Source organism: Myotis lucifugus, unplaced genomic scaffold (genome assembly GCF_000147115.1).
Source record: "Myotis lucifugus unplaced genomic scaffold, Myoluc2.0 scaffold_1, whole genome shotgun sequence".
NCBI classification, from domain to species: Eukaryota; Metazoa; Chordata; class Mammalia; order Chiroptera; family Vespertilionidae; genus Myotis; species Myotis lucifugus.
Window position 1 is genome coordinate 6,279,873 of NW_005871049.1, and position 19,826 is coordinate 6,299,698.

The window sequence follows — 19,826 nt, forward strand, 5'->3', positions numbered from 1 at the left end:
TTGGTCAATTAATTCTGCTCATTAGATTCCACAAATAAGTGAGATCATGTTATATTTTTGTCTTTCTCAGGTTGGCTTATTTCACTTAGCATAATATTTTCCAGGTCTGCCCAGGCTGTCCCAAAGGGTAAGAGTTCCCTCTTTTTTACAGCTGCATAGCATTCTATTGTATAAATGTCCCACAGTTTTTTTTTATCCATCCATCTACTGATGGGGGCACTTGGGCTGTTTCCAAATCTTAGCTATTGTAAATAACGCTGGGAACATAGGGGTGCATATATTCTTTTTTATTGGAATTTTGGGGTTTTTAGGATGTATTCCCAGAAGTGGGATCACTGGGTCAAGGGAAGGAAGTTCCATTTTTAAATTTTTGAGGAAATTCCATACTGTTTTCCATAGTGGCTGCACCAGTCTCCATTCCTACCAACAGTGAAACTAGTCTTCCTTTTTCTTCACATCCTCACCAGCATTTGTTGTTTTCTTGTTGAGTTTTAAGAGTTCTTGTTTTATTTTGAATAGCAGTCCTTTATCAGCTATGTCTTTGCAAATACTTTCTCTCAGTCTGTGGATTGTTTTCTCATTCTCTTAACAGTCTCATTTGCAGAGCATACATTTTTAATTTTAATGAAGTCCACCTTATCAATTATTTCTTTCATGGCTTATGTCTTCAGTGTTGAATTTCCCTTCTGTGTTTTACCAACTGGTTTTATACAGTCATTGATGAATATTCCCTAGATTTTATATTTCATTAAAGTTGCAATATACAGTAGGTCCTTGAATAATGTCATTTCATTGAACATCATTTGTTAAAATGTTGATAAGATACCATAGGAACTTAACTCTTTGTCTATATAAATGAGCCTGTGGTAAAATCGTTTTTGTTATATGTTGTTTCGATTAAAGTCACAGAACCTATTGATGATGTTAAATGCAGATTTACAGTAGTACAGTAGTCTTTTTTTAAAAAAAATTCCTTCTGTTTTTCTTACCTTCAGTTCTTTTTTTTAATTTTTGATTTATTTATTTATTTATTGTCATTACTATTTTTTATTGCTTAAAATATTACAACAAGTAGTACATTTGTCTCCTTTTTCCCCTCCCTTGACCTTCCCCCAGTCTCCCCTACCCTCGAGTGTCTTGTGTCCATTGATTATGCTTATATGTATGCATACAAGTCCTTTGGTTGATCTCTTACTCCTTACCTTCAGTTCTTGAAAGAATACTCATCAATTTTTTGGTTACCCTGATACTCAATTTTTACAGGAAAGGAAGGGTAAATACTTGTTTCTTTCTTTTTTATTCAATGTATCAATTTTCTGAATGAGTTGGTGTCCCAGCAACCTACAAATATGATTAAGTTGTAAAGTGCCATTATGAACTTATAGAGCTTATTTATTTGATATGTTTAATTCATTTCAGTCATTATTTTTAGTGGTCAGATCACTTCATTTTACTAGTGGGGTACCCTTAAGTTTTCTGTTGTGTCCTCATGACCTAAGCTAGTCTTTTCTTTTTTTTAAAAAAATATGTTTTTATTTTATTTCAGAGAGAGCAAGGGAGAGGGAGAGGGAGAGATAGAAACATCAATTATGAGAGAGAATCATTGATCGGCTGCCTCCTACATGCCTCCTACTGGGGATCAAGCCTGCCACCCAGGCATGTACCCTGACTGGGAATCTCGAACCATGACCTCCTGGTTCATGATCAATGCTCAACCACTGAGCCATACTAGTTGGGCAGTATTTTCTTTATTAACCTCATTGCTGTCTTGCTCCAGATTTTCCAGTCTCATGTTATGCTTTGCTCTAGACTTTATTTCTTCTAGCAGATCAAGTCAGTAGGAAATGGAATTTAAAGACTATAGTCTGGTTTCTGGGAAACAGTTTCTGTTTCTGGGTTGTTATTGCTCCTAGATCTTCTACAAAGGCACTGATTTTTACATATATTTCAGTATAAGATCATAATGTTATCCTTGAGATTATATTTTTGGAATAAGGAAAAACAGCATTAATACAATTCTGTTAAGTTGATCAGTCATTTGGTGGGGATATACTTTTTCTAAATGCTATTATAGGCACTCGTGCACTAATAAAAGATTGTGGCCCTTACTTTTAGGGAAGCACTGAGACAGCCTTAGCATCTAATAGGATGATCTATAAGAAAATAAATTTTAATTTAATAAATCAAACAATAAATGGATAATATGCAGAGATGACAAAAGCAGGAAAGTCTGGTAACAGTACAGAAAGTGGATTGGGAGGGGAGATGGCAAGACAGGGAGACAAGCTAATAGAGTGGGTAAGTTCACTTTTGAGTTTACAAACTTGTGTCTAGAATAGTGGGCACTCAATATTTGAATGAACGAAAGATTTTTGTGTGAATCTAAAGAAGTCTGAAGAAAAATCATATAGGAATGGAGCTTACATTTTTAAAAATTGATATTTAGAGAGTGGAAGGGGGAGAAACAGGGATGTGAAAGAGAAACATCGATCAGTTGACTCCTGCACATGCTCAGACCAGGGATCAAACCTGCAACCTGGTATGTGCCCTGACCAGCAATCAAACCCACCACCTTTTGGTGTAAGGGTCGATGCTCTAATCCAGTGATGGCGAACCTATGACATGCGTGTCCGAGGTGACACGCAAACTCATTTTTTTGGTTGATTTTTCTTTGTTAAATGGCATTTAAATATATAAAATAAATATCAAAAATATAAGTCTTTGTTTTACTATGGTTGCAAATATCAAAAAATTTCTATATGTGACACGGCACCAGAGTTAAGTTAGGGTTTTTCAAAATGCTGACACGCCGAGCTCAAAAGGTTCACCATCACTGCTCTAATCAATTGAGCATCTCTGGCGAAGGCTGGAGCTGACACTTAAAAAACTATAGATAGATAGATAGATAGATAGATAGATAGATGGATGATAGATGTATTTTATTGATTTCAGAGTGAGATTAATGATGAGAGAGAATCATTGATTGGTTTCCTCCTGCATGCCCTACATTGGGGGTTGAGCCCGCAACCCAAGTATGTTCTCTGACGAGGAATCGAACTGTGACCTCCTGTTCATGGGTCGACGTTCAGCCACTGAACCACACCAGCGGGCTGGAGCTTACACTTTTGACATTACTACTTAATTCATGTGCTTGCTTACTTAGTATTTTGCTATAGAATTTTCATAAACTAATTAGTGAAACAAATGAATAGAAAAATAGTCAAAGGATGTGAATGGAAAGTTCACAAAAGGGGAACTCGGAGTGATAACTATGCATATGAAAATATGCTCAAAAATAAAAAAGAAAATATGCTCAACTTCACTAGTAACCAAGGAAATACAAATACCATTTAAATCTCATGAGATGGAAAAATACTTAAAAATCTGAACAAAACCCAGTCTTGACCAGGGTGTGAAATTGGTGGGGTTATAAATTGATGAAGCCACTATACAAAGCAGCTTGCAGTCAGTATTTAAGTAAGTCAGTAGATGCATGTGCCATTTGACTTCGCATTTCCATTTCAGATATGAACACTAGAAATATGCTCATACCTGTACTAGAAGACAGGTTCTTTAACCGTCAGTGCAGAAGTATTGATTATACCAAAAAAAAAACCCCCCAAAAGACTCAACTGTTCAGGAGAATGAATACATTTTGATATGTTTGTATAACAGCATAATATTCTGCAGTCATATGAGTAAACCAGAGCTATGCAAATATGACTATTCAAGTCACAAACAAAATATTGACTGGAAAAGCTTTCAAAATGATACATATAGTATGATGTCACTTATATATAAAGTTAATTATGGAAAATAATATTATTACATGTATAATAATTGATAAAAATCTTAAACTTAAGACTCTGGTTATCTCTGAGGAGGAAAAGTAAAATGTGATTAGGGAAGGTGGGCTCCAGGCTGTTTTTCTTTAATAAAAAAAAAAAAGAAAAGAAAAAGATACAGCAAAATTAAAATTTAGAAAAGCTAGGTAATTTGTAAACAAGTGATTTTTTAAACTTTTATTCTTATATATTTGAACTGTTTCCAATGAAGAAATCCTTTGAGAGTAGAGAATTTCAGAATTACCCTTTTTCTCAAAGTAAAATATTTTTCTAGCATCCACATATTATTAGTAGCTTTTTATTTTGCTGATTTGACTGATGAATTAGCTCAGAAACTGTTTGTTGTTTCAGAAATATCTTCAACAACAGTCTGTTCACTGCCAACAGCAGTTCCAGAATCTTCTAGAATTTATCCTGCAAGGATACCCAAAACACCCCGAACACCCAGGTTACAAGATCCAAACAAAACACCAAGATTTTATCCTGTGGTTAAAGAATCAAAAGCCCTTGATATAAAGGTACTCAAAACAACCAGGAATATAAAGCCTACATTCTGTATCCTTTAACATTACAAAATGAGACTTTGTAGTTTATATCACATTTAAAAATGTGTATTTTAGCTTGTAAGAATTCATTTAAAATGCTGTTTTACTATAGTAATATTTTCTTAGGTTAAGGAATAACTACTGTACAGTGGGTAGTATAATAAAAGATGATCATAAGGTATAATGGAAAATTATGCTAAGTTGTATTTCCTTTCATCCTTAGTTTGAAGTCTAGCCAAGGGCCTTATTTGTTAAGTTTTGTAACTTGTATGTGATAGTTTGAGTTTTGTGACTTCATATGATTTCATAATGTGTCATCCACAGTATGAAAATGTTTGAGTTGGTTTACAGTCAGAGGGGTTTAATTTACTTGAGAAGTTCATACTAGTGAAAGTTATTGCAATGTTTGACTTTTCTTTAGAGTCCAAGAAAGAGAAAAACAAGACATAGTACAAATCCCCCTCTGGAGTGTCATGTTGGTTGGGTAATGGATTCCAGAGATCATGGGCCAAGAACACCCTCTGTCAGGTACTCTATTTGTCAAACATTGTTTTCTTCTTGATTTTAAGTTTGTTGAAAACAGTAATTAATTAGATACTTGAAAATAACTTACAAATTAATACTAGCAAATTATAGAACAATGAAAATACTAAAGAGAAACCAAAGAAGGAGAAATAATTGCTCTTGGATGATCTTATCTTTTTTCCTAATCTTTTTCTGGAAATTTTGATTGATGTATATCCAAGTTTACTAATTCTTTCCTCAGCTGTGTCCTGTCCAGCCCATCAAAGTAATTCTTTATTTCTGATATCTGTGTCATCTACAGTTTTTTCACTAATCTTTAATTGACTTCCTCACAAGCTGGAGGCTCCTGGGCCTACCTGTACCCGTGACTTTGCCTTCTATTTTACTGCAGGGCTTCTTTATCTCTGCTTTCCCTTGTCTCTCACTGCTCCTTCTTTTCAAAGTTCTTCCTTTCTGGCTCTTTGTGGTGTGTATCAGCCATGGTATAGTTCAGTGATGGCGAACCTTTTGAGCTCGGCCTGTCAGCATTTTGAAAAACCCTAACTTAACTCTGGTGCCGTGTCACATATAGAAATTTTTTGATATTTGCAACCATAGTAAAACAAAGACTTATATTTTTGATATTTATTTTATATATTTAAATGCCATTTAACAAAGAAAAATCAACCAAAAAAATGAGTTTGCGTGTCACCTCGGACACGCGTGTCATAGGTTCTCCATCACTGGTATAGTTATTGTAGTGCAATTATTTAATGCTGGCTAATGCTTACTACATTCTTTCAGCAGTGCCCCAGGCACTGTGCTAAATGTTTTACAGGCATTATTTAAATTTTTGTATGTGTCTTCTTCAGATAGTAAATTCAGGGATGGCAGAACCTCAGTGCCTGGCATAGGTAATACTCAGTAAAAGACCAGGTGAATGAAACTACTTCTCCCACTTCAAGGCAGATATGACCTTGTGTGAACAAATGGTGTTGAATATAGAACTACTTTGTATAACTTTAATTTTCCCAGGGTTTATTAGGTTTGCCTGGGGGATGTCATGAGAAACTTGCTGGACATGGACAATTAGTATTGATCTTGATGGATGAGTAAGATTTTAACAGGCCAAGGTGGGAAATAGGTAGAGGATTTAGAAGGGAGGAAATAACGAAGTTACTAGAAATATAAAAATATATCGCGGGGTAGCACATCACTTATATGCACCTGGAGCCTAAGATATGAGAATACCATAATGGGATTTTATGGGAAATGATTCTTGTAAAAATTATGTCAAGGTTTGGTAAGGCCCTTTTGAATATCCTGTTGAGAAAATTGGACTTACTCTGTAGGTAATGGATTTTGAGCAGCAAAAGTGATGTGATTTAGTTAAATGCTTTTCAAACTTTTTGGCCTAAGGACCTTTTTAGACGTGAAAAAATGATTGGACCTCAAAGAGCTTTTGTTTTGGGAGTTATATAATTTACTGAATTAAAAAGTAAAACTGAAAAAATATAAACATTTTAAAATAACAATAATAAACTCATTATAAGTTAATATAATTTAATTGTAATTTGTTGATTTTGTTGAATTAGAGGAATAAAATTCAGGAAAGGAAGGAATATTTAGCCTTTTCAGATAATTTGAAGATATTCTTGTTTGATATTATACCAAAGCTGAATGGGTGGTAATTTAAAAAAAAAAATTTAGTTGCAGTGTGGAATATGAAACCATATCAATGACCTTTTCATACCAGTGAATTTTAAAAATATATATTTTTATTGATTTCAGAGAGAGAAAGGATGAAGGAGAGAGGGATGGAGACATCAATGAGAGAGAATCATTGATTGGCTGCCTCTTTCACGCCCCCTACTGGGTATCAAGCCTGCAACTTGGGCATGTGCCCTTGACTGGAGTCGAACCGGGGACCCTTCAGTCTGTAGACTGACGCTATATCCACTGAGCCAAACCAGCTAGGGCATCTGTTTTAACATTTAAAGCTTCCAGGGGAAGCTTATCTGGTAAATTGTGGTTAATGTTGGTCAGTGTCAGCCTTTGATATGGTAGCAGCTACCTATCTCCCACCTCCCAGCTCTGTGAACAGACTGGAAGATGGCTACCCACTTTATGGTCTGGCTTGCTGGAGTTCTGTGTTCTGACTGCTAACTGCCTCTGATCAACAAGGTGCAGCCACAGAGTCTGGTGTCCATTGTTTCATTGCCCTCTGTCTGAATGTCCTATTTTGGGGGCATTCAAAAAACAACCGCTCATAGAGGGCAACGTAGAAAACTACCACACACGCTCAAGGATCGATGCAGGCTCAGAAAAATCCTCAGAAGACTTTAAGTTTTTATCCCAGGCTTCTCTCCAGCATAGAAACACCCTGTAACAATAAAACAAACAAACAAAAACAAAACTGGCAAAGCCTTGGGAAGAGGGAGAATCTGATTGCTAGAATTACTACATTATAAGGGTCATGTATATTTTACCACTCACAGAGACTTGTACACACAGACTCATAAAAAAGTCACCACTAATTTCATTAGAAAAGTCTTTAGGTATTAGTGGAAACTGTCAAACTCATGGGGACAAATACAAGGTTTCCAAAATTTTAATTTTTGCATGAGAGCTCAAATTTTTCCTTGATATTACAGACTAATTTTGTTCATTTTCAAGGAAATGTCTTACACAAAACAAAATCTGAATAACCATATTTTATTGGTTATTCTAATTAAAAATGGTATTCTATGAAAAAGTCACTTAGTTCAGCTTACAACTTTATCACACACATGCTTTGACTTAAGACATTTCTGTTTGAGCTATAACAAGTATGCTATAGATTAGGTAACTTAAACTACAAATCTTCATTTCTCTCAGTTCCAAGGTCAAGGTGCCAACAGATCCAGTGTCTGGTGAGGGACCACTTGCAGTTTTCAGATGGCCATCTTGTATCTTTACATGATGGAGAGCAGAGAGAGAAGCAGCAAGCCCTCTCATGTCTCTTCTTACAAGAAGGGCAAATCCCACTCCTAAGAGCTGTACCCTAATGACTTAATTACTTCTTAATACCATCACATTGGGGGCTAGGAATGAAATAGACATTTAGTCCATTGACTTTGATTTGTCACAAAAGTGCTTTTTGCTTCCTCCCATCCCATATTTTTCTAATTGTGATAAAAAACATAACATAAAATTTATTGTCTCAACTATTTTTAAGTGTACTGTTCAGTAGTGATAAGTATAGTCATTTGGTTGTAAAACATCTCCAGAACTTTCTCATTTTGCTAAAGAAAGTTTCTGCTCCATTTTGTCACACACAATAGGACATATACTCAAGGGTTGAGATTTCATGAAAAATTTTTTTTTGCTTCATCAAGGACATCAGAAATTGCAAATGCATAGCAATAAATAATACAAGCACTAGAAAATGAAATTTGGTGCCACTGTCTCAGTTTGCATCAGTAATTATATACACCATTGCTTTAGTATTGTCAGTATGAATGTTAACACGGTAAATTTAGCAAATACAATTTTAGTTTTGACCTTGCAGAATTCCTGGGATCCCTTTAAGCATCCACAGACCAAAGATTGAGAACCAACAATATAGAACAATGTCTTAGGAAGATAACTTTGGTGGCAAAATAGAGGGAGGGAGATGGAAAAACAAAGATAACAGTTCCATTGAAAGCATCAGAAAGTATAAATTTGAATAATGGAGTGCAAAAAAAAAAAGATGGATTTAGGAAATATTTCAGAAGTGGAATTGATTTACAAAATTGCAAGTATGTGAAATTATTGCCTTTATGCTAGATTTTATTCATTATTTTCACTTACTCAATTTACATCATTAGCCTAATTACTCAAGAAAATTGAAAAATTTTCTACTACCATAAAAAATTGTCTAAACTAAATAATGGATCCTGAAGAGGAATAAGCTAACTATTCAGTTATCTGCTTCTAGTTATTATTTTATGTTCAGAATTTATGACTTTTTAAATCAACTTCTGAATTTACCTGTGTGTTGAGCATAAATTCTATGTCATTTGTTTAGGAGCGTTTTGGGGACTAATGTCTTTTCCATTGCTCATATTCTCAGTAGTGAACCAGTAGTGCAAATCAGTTTAAACACTTGGTTCTTGATATTTTAGTTTGAAGGCTTTCCTCCCCCTCCTCAAACAGCAGTTCAAATGCTTCACCTTCAGAAGGTTCCCAACTCATAGGAAGTTATGGATGTACTCCTCACTCATTCCCGAAGTTCCAGCATCCTTCTCATGAACTTTTGAAGGAAAATGGCTTTACCCAGCAAGTGTACCACAAATATCATCGAAGATGCCTAAGTGGTAAGACACTTGTCTTTTACATAGCTATATTTAAAATTAAAATGTAATTCTAAAAATTTCAAATTGTGACATTTAATATTAGGTTAAGATATTCTTTTATTTGTTTTACTTATAGTTACCTTAAGTAAATATGTTTATATATATTCTTATTCATGTATTTTGTAGCTTAGACACATCCTATATAATAAAAGCCTAATATGCTAAGTGTCCAGTTGGCCATTCAACCAATCAAAGTATAATATGCTAATGATACGCTAAAGCCACTCAACCACTCACTATGACGTGCACTGACCACCAGGGGGCAGACAGTCGACCAGTCGCTATGACGTGCACTGATCACTAGGGGGCAAATGCTCTGACTGGTAGGTTAGCTTACTGCTGAGGTCTGGCCAATTGGGACTGAACAAGACAGGCCAGACACACCCTGGAGCCCTCCCTCGGTCCCTCCCCAGCTGGCCAACCTCCTGTGTCCCTCCCCAGCCCCAATTGTGCACAGGTGGGCTCCCTCGACCTGGCCTCCACCCTCTCGCAATCTGGGACCCCTCGGGATGTCGGAGAGCTGGTTTTGGCCCGATCCTGCAGGCCAGACCAAGGGACCCCACTGGTGTACAAATTTGTGCACTGGGCCTCTAGTTAAGAAATAAAGTTTTTTTTAAAAAAAAGAAAGAAAGAAAGAAAGTTTACCATATTCTTGTTACTTTTGACAAATGCTTAAATTTAGAGGAAAACCAAATACGTTTTAAGGATTAATATATTTTAGCTTTCTTTAAGTTATGTAAAACATCTGTTGTTTTGCTTTCAGTAAGTATCTTTACTTTAAAAATGTTTTATTATTTTAACTTTTTCCAGACAGAAAGCGCTTGGGAGTTGGCCAGTCCCAAGAAATGAATACTCTCTTTCGTTTCTGGTCCTTTTTCCTCAGAGACCACTTCAATAAAAAAATGTACGAGGAATTTAAACAACTTGCTTGGGAAGATGCAAAAGAAAATTACAGGTCCAATATTTTTTTGCATTTTTACACTTGGAGAGATTTTTTAAAAATAAAAACTAGGACTGAAAAGTAGCCCAGTTTTGAACTGTGAAAGTAGCCTGCATAACTGGAGGGAGGCTGTTCTAGTGTCTATTGCTGCACACCAAAGTACCCCCAAACTCAGATGCTTAAAACAACAAACATTTATTAATTCACAGTTTCTATGGGTCAGGACCCCAGGAACAGCTTAGCTGGGTTGTTCTTGTTCTGTTCTCTTAGGAAATTGCAGTTGAAGTGTTGGATAGGGCGACAGACTTGACTGGCTGGAGGATCCTCTTCAAGTTCACTCACATGGCTATGGGCAGGAGGCTTTACTTCTTGGCCATACAGGCCTCTGCTTAGGGCATCTCACGACATGACTCAGAGCTGGTGAATCACAAAAGAGGGAGAACTTCTAAGAGGGAAGTCTCAGTGTCATGTATAATCTATACTTGAAAGTGACATACTATCACTTCTGCCATATTGTGTCATTCATAGACCCACCCTGATACAGTGTGGGAGGGCATTGTACAAGGTTGTGAATACCAGGAGGTGGGATCATTTGGGACCATTTTAGGGATGGCATAAAGGCCAAATGACATTTGAAAGATTTCTCTCTCTCTTGTCCCCACCATTACAGACTTCCCTTGCATGTGCATATATGTCCCCAAATTAATATGTGCTTGAGCCAAGAAAAACTAAGACCTCTCATGATATGACCTGATTTACCTGTCCAACCTCATTTTTCCTGCAGTTAGTGCTCTAGACAACAGTGGTACTGAACTATGTGTTCTCTGAGTGAACCAAGCTCTCTAGCATCCAAATTGTCTTTAGATATCCTTACCTGTTTGTTCTTTTCTTTCTCCCTCTGCTTTGCTAACTCGTTCTTTTTGTCCAGTTAAACCTTGCTTTTTTTTTTTGAGGAAATGTTCAAGGGGAATTTTGAGAGTGCCTATAAGGCTGAGTTGAGACCAGACCAAGAGAGTGAGAAAGAACACGGAGTTGACTACTACAAGCTATTTATTCCTGGGTAAAGGGAGGAAGAAGTAGTGATGGAAAGAAGAAAAAAGATAACTTTCCTCTCAATATTTTCTAAATTTACCTCTCTTCAAGGTCTAAAAATGGATTCCTCTTGTAAATCTCAAATAAAAATATATTGTTAGCCCTAGTAGCTGGTTTGGCTCAGTGGATAGAGCAATGGCCTACAGACCAAAGTACCGGGTTTGATTCTGGTCAAGGGCACATGCCTGGGGTTGCGGGCTCGATCCCCAGTAGGGGGCATGCAGGAGGCAGCCAATCAGTGATTCTCTCTTATCATTTATGCTTCTATCTCTCTCCCTCTCCCTTTTTCTCTGAAATCAGTAAAAAAAAAAAAAAAAAAAAAAAAAAGAAAAAAAAAGATTGTGATCTTCAAGAGGGAAAAATTTGCTGCAAGAAAAGTTTTTAGAAAACATTACATTTGCACTGACTTGTATTTAATTTGCATCTAGAACAGGGGTGGGCAAACTTTTTGACTCGAGGGCCACAATGGGTTCTTAAACTGGACTGGAGGGCCGGAACAAAAGCATGGATGGAGTGTTTGTGTGAACTAATATAAATTCAAAGTAAACATCATTACATAAAAGGGTACGGTCTTTTTTTTTTTTTTTAGTTTTATTCATTTCAAACGGGCCGGATCCGGCCCGCAGGCCGTAGTTTGCCCACGGCTGATCTAGAATCCTTACCTTGGTAAGGAATGACAGGCACATGTCATTGCTAGCTAGTTTACCAGATTTGACATAAAAGGCAAACTTGGCCATTTCTGATCTCGATGTTCTCATTCACAGTGTGGTTTGTAACCCATTGAAGAATTGAGAAATCAATTTAGTGATTCTGACTTGCTTAAAAATAAAGTGTAGAAAATACAGTACGACTGCACTGAACATAGTAAGATTAAATTGTCTCATAATTCATACATACGTAGAATTTAAGAGTACTTTGAAAAACTTACATGTGCTTTTATGTACACACACAGTGTATATGAGTGTTGTATTGACTTGTTCACAAATTAAAATATTTGTCTTACTATTAAACTCAGAAAAGTTTGAAAGCCATGCTTATAATTAATTTCAGCATATTTTGCTATTTAATAAGCAAACATTTTTTCTGCAGGACTTTCTAATACTTTTCTGATTCCATTCCTACCCAAGTCTAGGTTGGGAGTTCCTTTTCTGTGTATGTTTCTAATAGCTTTTCAACATCTTTTATAATTTTGGGTCTGTTTCTTCAGTGTTCATGACTAGACTGGATTAGCTATTTCTTAGGAAGTAGAGCATAATAGTTCAGCACTGGGAGGCTTTGAAATGAGACATAGTTTTGAGTTCTAGCCCATTAATTTATTGTGACTGTGGCAAATTATAATCCCCCCAAGCTTCAGGTTAGTTATAAAGTTGGGGAAATTATGGTAGATACCCTTGTAAGGTTATTGTGAAGATTAAACAAAACACCATGTAAAGGGCTTAACATATTATCTGATACATAGCAAGTGCTCAGTGAGTGGTCATTATTATTAGGAAGAAGATTTTTACTAAATATATCTATTGACAATAAGTAACATTAAGATGGTTTCAAGAAGGAGGGAGAGAAATAACATTTATTACATATCTTTAATGTGCCAGCCATGATCTAAGTGCTTTACAATTAGTATCTCATCTATTCTTAAAAAGTAGGATATTTTTATCCCTACTTACAGGGATATAGTTATAAGCCTAGAATTCAAATATAGTTTTTTCTGGTTCTTAAAACCTGAAAAGACATTCTTCCACCTGAGTGGAAGGGAACAGGAGAGACACACAGAGAGAAACATCGATGTGAGAGAGACCCATCGATTGGTTGCCTCCTGCACATGCCCCAACCAGGGCTAGGGATTGAGCCTGCAACTCAGGTACCTGCCCTTGACCAGAATCAAACCCAGGACCCTTTAGTCTGTGGGCCAATATTCCACTGAGCCAAACCGGCTAGTGCTCCAATTCTCTAGGTACTTCAAAGAGGAAAACAAGGACATTTGTTTTCTGATTTATTTAGTGATTAAAATTCTTTTAGCAAAATGTCTTTTATGAAATGTACTTTATCGAATGGGTCAACAACACCTAAGGTTTAGAGCATAAGAGTATGGTCTTTATCTCTCTAGAGTAAAGATTATGTTCAAGAATATTTAATACCATGCACAAACACACCATTATAAACCTTGGTTTAGGAAAAATCTAAAACATTCCCAATTTATCATTAAATCTTTTGACTAGTTCCTTAGCAATTCCAGGGAGAGATCTTTTGTCAGTCCAAAGAAGTTCTATTCTCGTTGTCCAAGGGTTCCTCTCATTCTCCATGTTCCCAGTGTACCTCCAGGAGTGCTATGGCTGAGTCAACAAAAACAGCAAAGCCAACTATGGATTACTAGTTACTGCTTCAACTAAACATCTGCATGCTAAACATTTAAAACAGTTTTTGTTTGTTTGGGGTTATTTGTGCCATATTTGCTTGTATCAGTGCTGTTAAATATGAGATATTGATATTGTCATGGCAAAAAAATTATGAATATTTTATTTCTTTTTCACAGGTATGGATTAGAATGTCTTTTCAGGTTTTATAGTTACGGACTGGAAAAAAAATTCAGACAAGAAATTTTTAAGGATTTCCAAGAAGAAACCAAAAAAGACTACGAATCTGGTAACAAAACAAAAACTAACTTATTCTGTTTGTTCATTGTAAACCTGAGTATCAATGAATAGGGAATTCATAACTTTGTCTTCAAAGCAGACCACTTAAGATCTTCAGGCCCCTAGTGTGGTGCTTGATGAAGGATGGGGCACCATAAGGAGTAAGACCTTTCCTGTGAGGAGCTGTATTTGTCATTATTCACTTGACAAATGTGGCTACTCACTGATATTCTGTTACATAAGAATTCTTTTTTTTTTTAAATATATTTTTATTGATTCCAGAGAGGAAGGAAAAGGGAGAGAGAGATAGAAACATCCATGATGAGAGAGAATCATGGATCGGCTGCTTCCTGCAGGTCCCCCACTGGGGATCGAGCCCGCAACCCGGGCATGTGCCCTTGACTGGAATCGAACCTGGGACCTTTCAGTCCACAGGCTGACGCTCTATCCACTGAGCCAAACCGGCTAGGGCAAGTTACATAAGAATTCTGTGTAGCATCAGTGGACTTGCCTGGAATGGTGGGGCAGCACGGTGGGTAACAGCACAGGGCCTGGGTGAGGTCCGACTCCCATTTCCACTGCTTATTAGCTATGTGATCTTGGGCAAGTTACTTAACCTTGTTAGTTTCAGCTTATTCACCAGTAATACATACAAAAGCAACTATATTCCAGGGTTGTATATGCTTCAGATTAGTTTAATATGTAATAAACCACTGTATATAGTAAATGCTCGATGTTAGCTGCCTTTATTCATTAAAATGTCTTATTCTCAAGACTTAAGTAATGTGTGTATTGGAAGGTAAATGGTTTATTGCTGGTAGGATTATGTTCAATATGAATCATTTTTTAAAAATTCTATATAATTTATTATGTATATTCTTTTCTGTTATTAGGTCAATTGTATGGATTAGAAAAGTTTTGGGCTTATCTAAAATATTCTCAATCTAAGACACAGTCTATTGACCCAAAACTTCAGGAATACCTCTGTAGCTTTAAGAGGTTAGAAGACTTCCGCGTTGATGTAAGTTTTAAGTCCTTTCCTCTGTATTACTAATTTTATTTTTTAACTTTTTATTTTGAAAATTTAATTTTCCAGTTTTGAAATCAAACTTTAAAGCAGGTACAAAAATAGTAGAGAATTCCCATATACTCTTTTACCTAGAATTCCCAAATGTTAACATCTTACATAACTTCAGTGCAATTGTCAGTTCACTTCAATTTTAATATGTTCCTATAATTAAATTATAGATTTAGTAACTTTTATGTGGATATGTTGCAAATTTCTCACTTAGCAGCTTGAAATTTTTTTACCTTTTATATATTTTTATAGTTTTTGTAACATATGCTGATGTAACATGAATCTAGGGTTCCCTGCATAATAAAATTAGGCGAGAATGTTAGGTGCATCTGTAGAGATAATAGGGTAGGTTTTAAACAATGTGATTTTAAAAGAGAAAGGAAAGCATTAGAAAAGGAATGGGATGAACATAAAAAGATAAAGAAAAAGGATGAAGAAGAGGACAGAGAAATCAGAAAAGACAAAGAAGCATCAGGGCGTATAAAATAGAGATGAAAGGAAGGCTAGGTTCATCGCTACTTAGTACTGTAATATGTCTTGAAATTTTGTATCTAAATGGATTAGATCAGTAGTCGCCAACCATGCGGACCTCACAGACCACCAGTGGTCTGCAAACCACCGGTTGGTGACTGCAGCTCCAAAGGTTTTCTTAAACCAGTGGTCAACAACCTTTTGGACCTCATAGACCACTAGTTGGCGACTGCTGGGTTAGATGGCCCAGGGATGGAGTTAATGGAATGAAGAGCTGTGTTTCTAGAGTGGCCTAACCAGTTCTGTCACAGAGACATCCCTGCTATCTTTATAATAGTGACTTTTGTCCTTTCTGAATTGAAGCTAAGAATTCAGGCCTCCACTTTCAAATACAATAGAATATTGGTGGAGGAGATTATGATCTTAACTTGTCTCCAAATGAAAATATTTGGTTGTGTGTCATTGTGGACTCTAAAATCTTGGTCACTGGAAAGGCCTAAAAGACTGATTTTAAAAAATGCAGGATACCTTTCTTCTACCTGCCTCTCTGTCCTTGCTGTCTGAAGGGGTTGGATATTTATGTTTGAAAGTGTTTAAATGTAGTACTATCAATAATGCTCTCCAGTCCTTATCCTAGAAATTTGAGATAAACCTTCAAACTTGCTGAAGGTGTTTGACTTGGTATCTCTTTTTCCCCCCTTTGCTTCCATTTATCTGTTTGTTAAACATTGCCATTTAAGCAAGCCTAGGATAGGAGGTTATGGCTGAGGAAGGGACTAAAGTTATAAATGCTTAACATTTGATAGAGGTTGAATAAAGATGGAAAATAACCCTTGTGAAACGTTTTCTTGAAGCAAGGAACCCAAGCTTACACTTATTACCTGCTGTGTAGTTCAAGCCCTAAAACATAAGAGATGCTTGATAAACATGTGTTCAGTGAAAGAATGAAAAAATACTAGCAAGATGATTTAGTTGGAAGGACATTCAAGTTAATACCTTAAATTGCTGTTAAGTTTTTTGTATACTGATAAAATCTGCTGAAGCACAAACAGTTTCCTCTTTGTTGGAAAAGTCTGGCCTTAGATTTTAAATGGAGGAAAAATAGTATAATCGTTACTGTGTTGTCTTTCATAATTTGCAGCCCCCCATTAGTGAGGAATTTGGAAGAAAACGACATTCATCTACTTCTGGTTCAGAGAGTGATCATCATAGACTTCCATCTAATTCCTCCACAAAGTCACCAAATGCTGCTAAGCCTGCATCTGCCAGTCAACTTCAGGTTCCAATACATTCTCCCAGAAGGAATATATCACAGGAGTCCAGTGACAATTCACACCAGAACAGTGCTGCCTCAGTCTCCACAAATGGTGAAATGTCTGAGAAGTAGATGCTTATGAAAGTTGCTTGCCCTTGAAATCAACATTTACATCAATATTTATTTGGGAAAACCTTCTGATGTCTAATTGTGATGATCAGAAAAAAGAAGAAGGAAGAAAAGTGGTACCATTTTTTTTCCATAGCAAGATAAATTCTAAAAATGTTTTCCCTGACTTCATGAACAGGATAGTTTTGGTGATCTATTATAGAGATCCTCTAGTAATGAATAGGTCTCAGTATTTCTTTTTCAAGGCCATTGTTTACAAGAACAGCATTCCTTAAAATATATTCAAAAACAACACAAGGAATGCCTAACATTTCAGGTCATACTTCTTAAAGAAGATATAGTATGTTGTATTCATCTATAGAGCTTTCTTAAAGAATCTAATTACCCCACTATCAATTCATATTTGAAATTAAAAACAAAGGAAGATTACGTAAATATTTTTTAATTCAGAAAAAGAATATGAAATGATACATTTGCTTTTAGATGTGTAAAGAAAACCTTGTTTTTTTTTGTTTTTGTTTTAACAAAAGTAGAAATATATTGCAGTTATATTAAAGCATACGCACTTTGGATGCAAGATTTTCCTTTTTCCCCTGTGAGTTTAACCTCATGATTTCTATAGTTACTGTTGTGTTGGTGTGGAGTATTGTAAATTGGCATTAGCTGGTTAGATATTAGGAGTGATTTACTTTTTGTGATTCTACATAAACCTGCAAAAGCAACTGAAAAGTAATGAAAACTGGGTTGGAATGTTGTCCTAAATTAATTAAATCTTGCACTGTTTTGAATGCATCAGCTCTTTGTACATCTGCGGCTGGGTATATCACAAACAGATTATCTTTAATTTAAAAGGAGCACTTAGATTTCCTTTTTGTTTCTTTTAGTTTTTTATGCTGGTGTTTTCAAGAGTTATAGTACATTGATTTCTAATATTTATTGCTATTGCAACTGATGTAAATGATAGTTTCAGTTTTTGTGGGAATTAAAAAATAAAGCACTTTCTAAGTTATTTGAATTGATTTTTCATTACTTTTGTTTAGCTGTAATATTCAAACATTGCTATTAGAAGACCATTATATTTTGTGAATAAAGTTTCAGTTATAAACATATTCATTTTTATTTAGCACATATTTTTTCTTTTTTTAATTATTAAATCTTTATTGTTCAGATTATTACATTGGTTCCTCTTTTTTCCCACCATAACTCCCCTCCACCCAGTTCCCACCCCACCCTCCGCCCTCACTCCCCACCCACTGTCCTCATCCATAGGTGCCCGATTATTGTCCAATCTCTTTCCGCAACCCCCACACCCCTTTCCCCCCCCCAAGAATAGTCAGTCCATTCCCTTTCTATGTCCCTGATTCTATTATAATCACCAGTTCATTCTGTTCATCAGGTTATTTATTCACTTGATTTTTAGATTCACTTGTTGATAGATGCATATTTGTTGTTCATATTTTGTATCTTTACCTTTTTCTTCTTCTTCCTCTTCTTAAAGGATACCTTTCAGCATTTCATATAATACTGGTTTGGTGGTGATGAACTCCTTTAGCTTTTCCTTATCTGTGAAGCTCTTTATCTGACCTTCAATTCTGAATGATAGCTTTGCTGGATAAAGTAATCTTGGTTGTAGGTTCTTGGCATTCATCACTTTGAATATTTCTTGCCATTCCCTTCTGGCCTGCAAAAGTTTCTGTTGAGAAATCAGCTGACAGTCGTATGGGTACTCCCTTGTAGGTAACTGACTGACTTTCTCTTGCTGCTTTTAAGATTCTCTCTTTGTCTTTTGCTCTTGGCATTTTAATTATGATGTGTCTTGGTGTGGTCCTCTTTGGATTCCTTTTGTTTGGGGTTCTCTGCGCTTCCTGGACTTGTAAGTTTATTTCTTTCACCAGGTAGGAGAAGTTTTCTGTCATTATTTCTTCAAATAGGTTTTCAATATCTTGCTCTCTCTCATCTTCTGGCACCCCTATAATTTGGATGTTGGTACGCTTGAAACTGTCCCAGAGGCTCCTTACACTATCTTCGTATTTTTGGATTCTTTTTTCATTTTGCTTTTCCGATTGGGTGTTTTTTGCTTCTTCGTATTTGAAATCTTTGACTTGATTCTTGCGATCCTCTGATCTGCTGTTGGGAGTCAGTATAATATTCTTTATTTTAATCAGTGTATGCTTAATTTCTAGTTGGTCCTTTATCACAACATCGAGGGTCTCACTAGATTTCTTGAGGGTCTCATTATGTTTACCGGTGGTTTTTAGAAAATTATTGAAAAACCTTAAAAGTGTGGTTTTGAACTTTATATCCAGTAGTTTGCTTTCCTTCATTTCTGTCATTTGTGTCCTGTTTCTTTGTCTCGGCATTTTTTTTGCTTCGCTGTGTCAATAGAGTGACTTTCTGTGCTAAGTGTCCTATAGGGCCCAGTGGCTCAGCCTCCCCAATTACCTGAGGTAGACACTTTTGGTGCACCCCCTTGTGGGCATTGTGCACAGTCTTGTTGTAGTTAAGCCTTCATTGTTGTAGGTAACACTGGGAGGATTTGACCTCTAGGCCAATTGGCTGTGAGAATCAGCTGTGTCTACGGTGGGAGAACTTCTGTGCTGAAGACACCCTTATGGGGCAAGACTTGCTTCAGTGGGGCTTTGGTGCTCACTGAGTCTGCCCCCTGAGTGTGTCCCTTGTAGATCCGAGGAGTTGTAATTGGATGGTTCCACTCTGACCACTGGGTACACTGGCTCTTGGATCTAAGGAGGTGCTAATTTAGCCTCTGCCTGAGGCTACCCAGCAGAAGCCAGCTGTAAAGCAATGCAAGTTGCCCTGGGGCCTTGGGGTAGCTGCAGTTTGTTATTTTCAGATTAAGAAGGGCCGGGCCTTTCATATGCAAAAGCCTCCATGCACTGCTTGGGCGGGGCGGGGGTCCCATGGGATCAACAGGGCGGGCGGAGCAAGCAGTATGGC

At 36.4% G+C, this 19,826-nt stretch overlaps 1 protein-coding gene across 16 annotated transcripts in view; it reads left to right on the forward strand.

Moving 5' to 3' along the window:
* The window catches only part of LARP1B (La ribonucleoprotein domain family member 1B), an 87,417-nt gene extending 69,537 nt beyond the window's left edge, over positions 1 to 17,880 (forward strand). For 4 of the 16 annotated variants that reach the window (XM_023754262.1, XM_023754257.1, XM_023754265.1 and 1 more), the window contains 7 exons: positions 4,197 to 4,363; positions 4,812 to 4,918; positions 9,074 to 9,234; positions 10,084 to 10,228; positions 13,839 to 13,948; positions 14,832 to 14,959; positions 16,629 to 17,880. In XM_023754262.1, the coding sequence (XP_023610030.1) occupies positions 4,197 to 4,363; positions 4,812 to 4,918; positions 9,074 to 9,234; positions 10,084 to 10,228; positions 13,839 to 13,948; positions 14,832 to 14,959; positions 16,629 to 16,874 (1,064 nt within the window). In that variant the 3' untranslated portion in view covers positions 16,875 to 17,880. Of the gene's footprint in view, positions 1 to 1,254; positions 1,274 to 4,196; positions 4,364 to 4,811; positions 4,919 to 9,042; positions 9,235 to 10,083; positions 10,229 to 13,838; positions 13,949 to 14,831; positions 14,960 to 16,628 lie in introns of those variants that run through there. The other 12 variants (XM_006081676.3, XM_023754250.1, XR_002829418.1 and 9 more) reach the window with 11 other exon arrangements.
* The last annotated feature ends 1,946 nt before the right edge of the window (positions 17,881 to 19,826 follow it).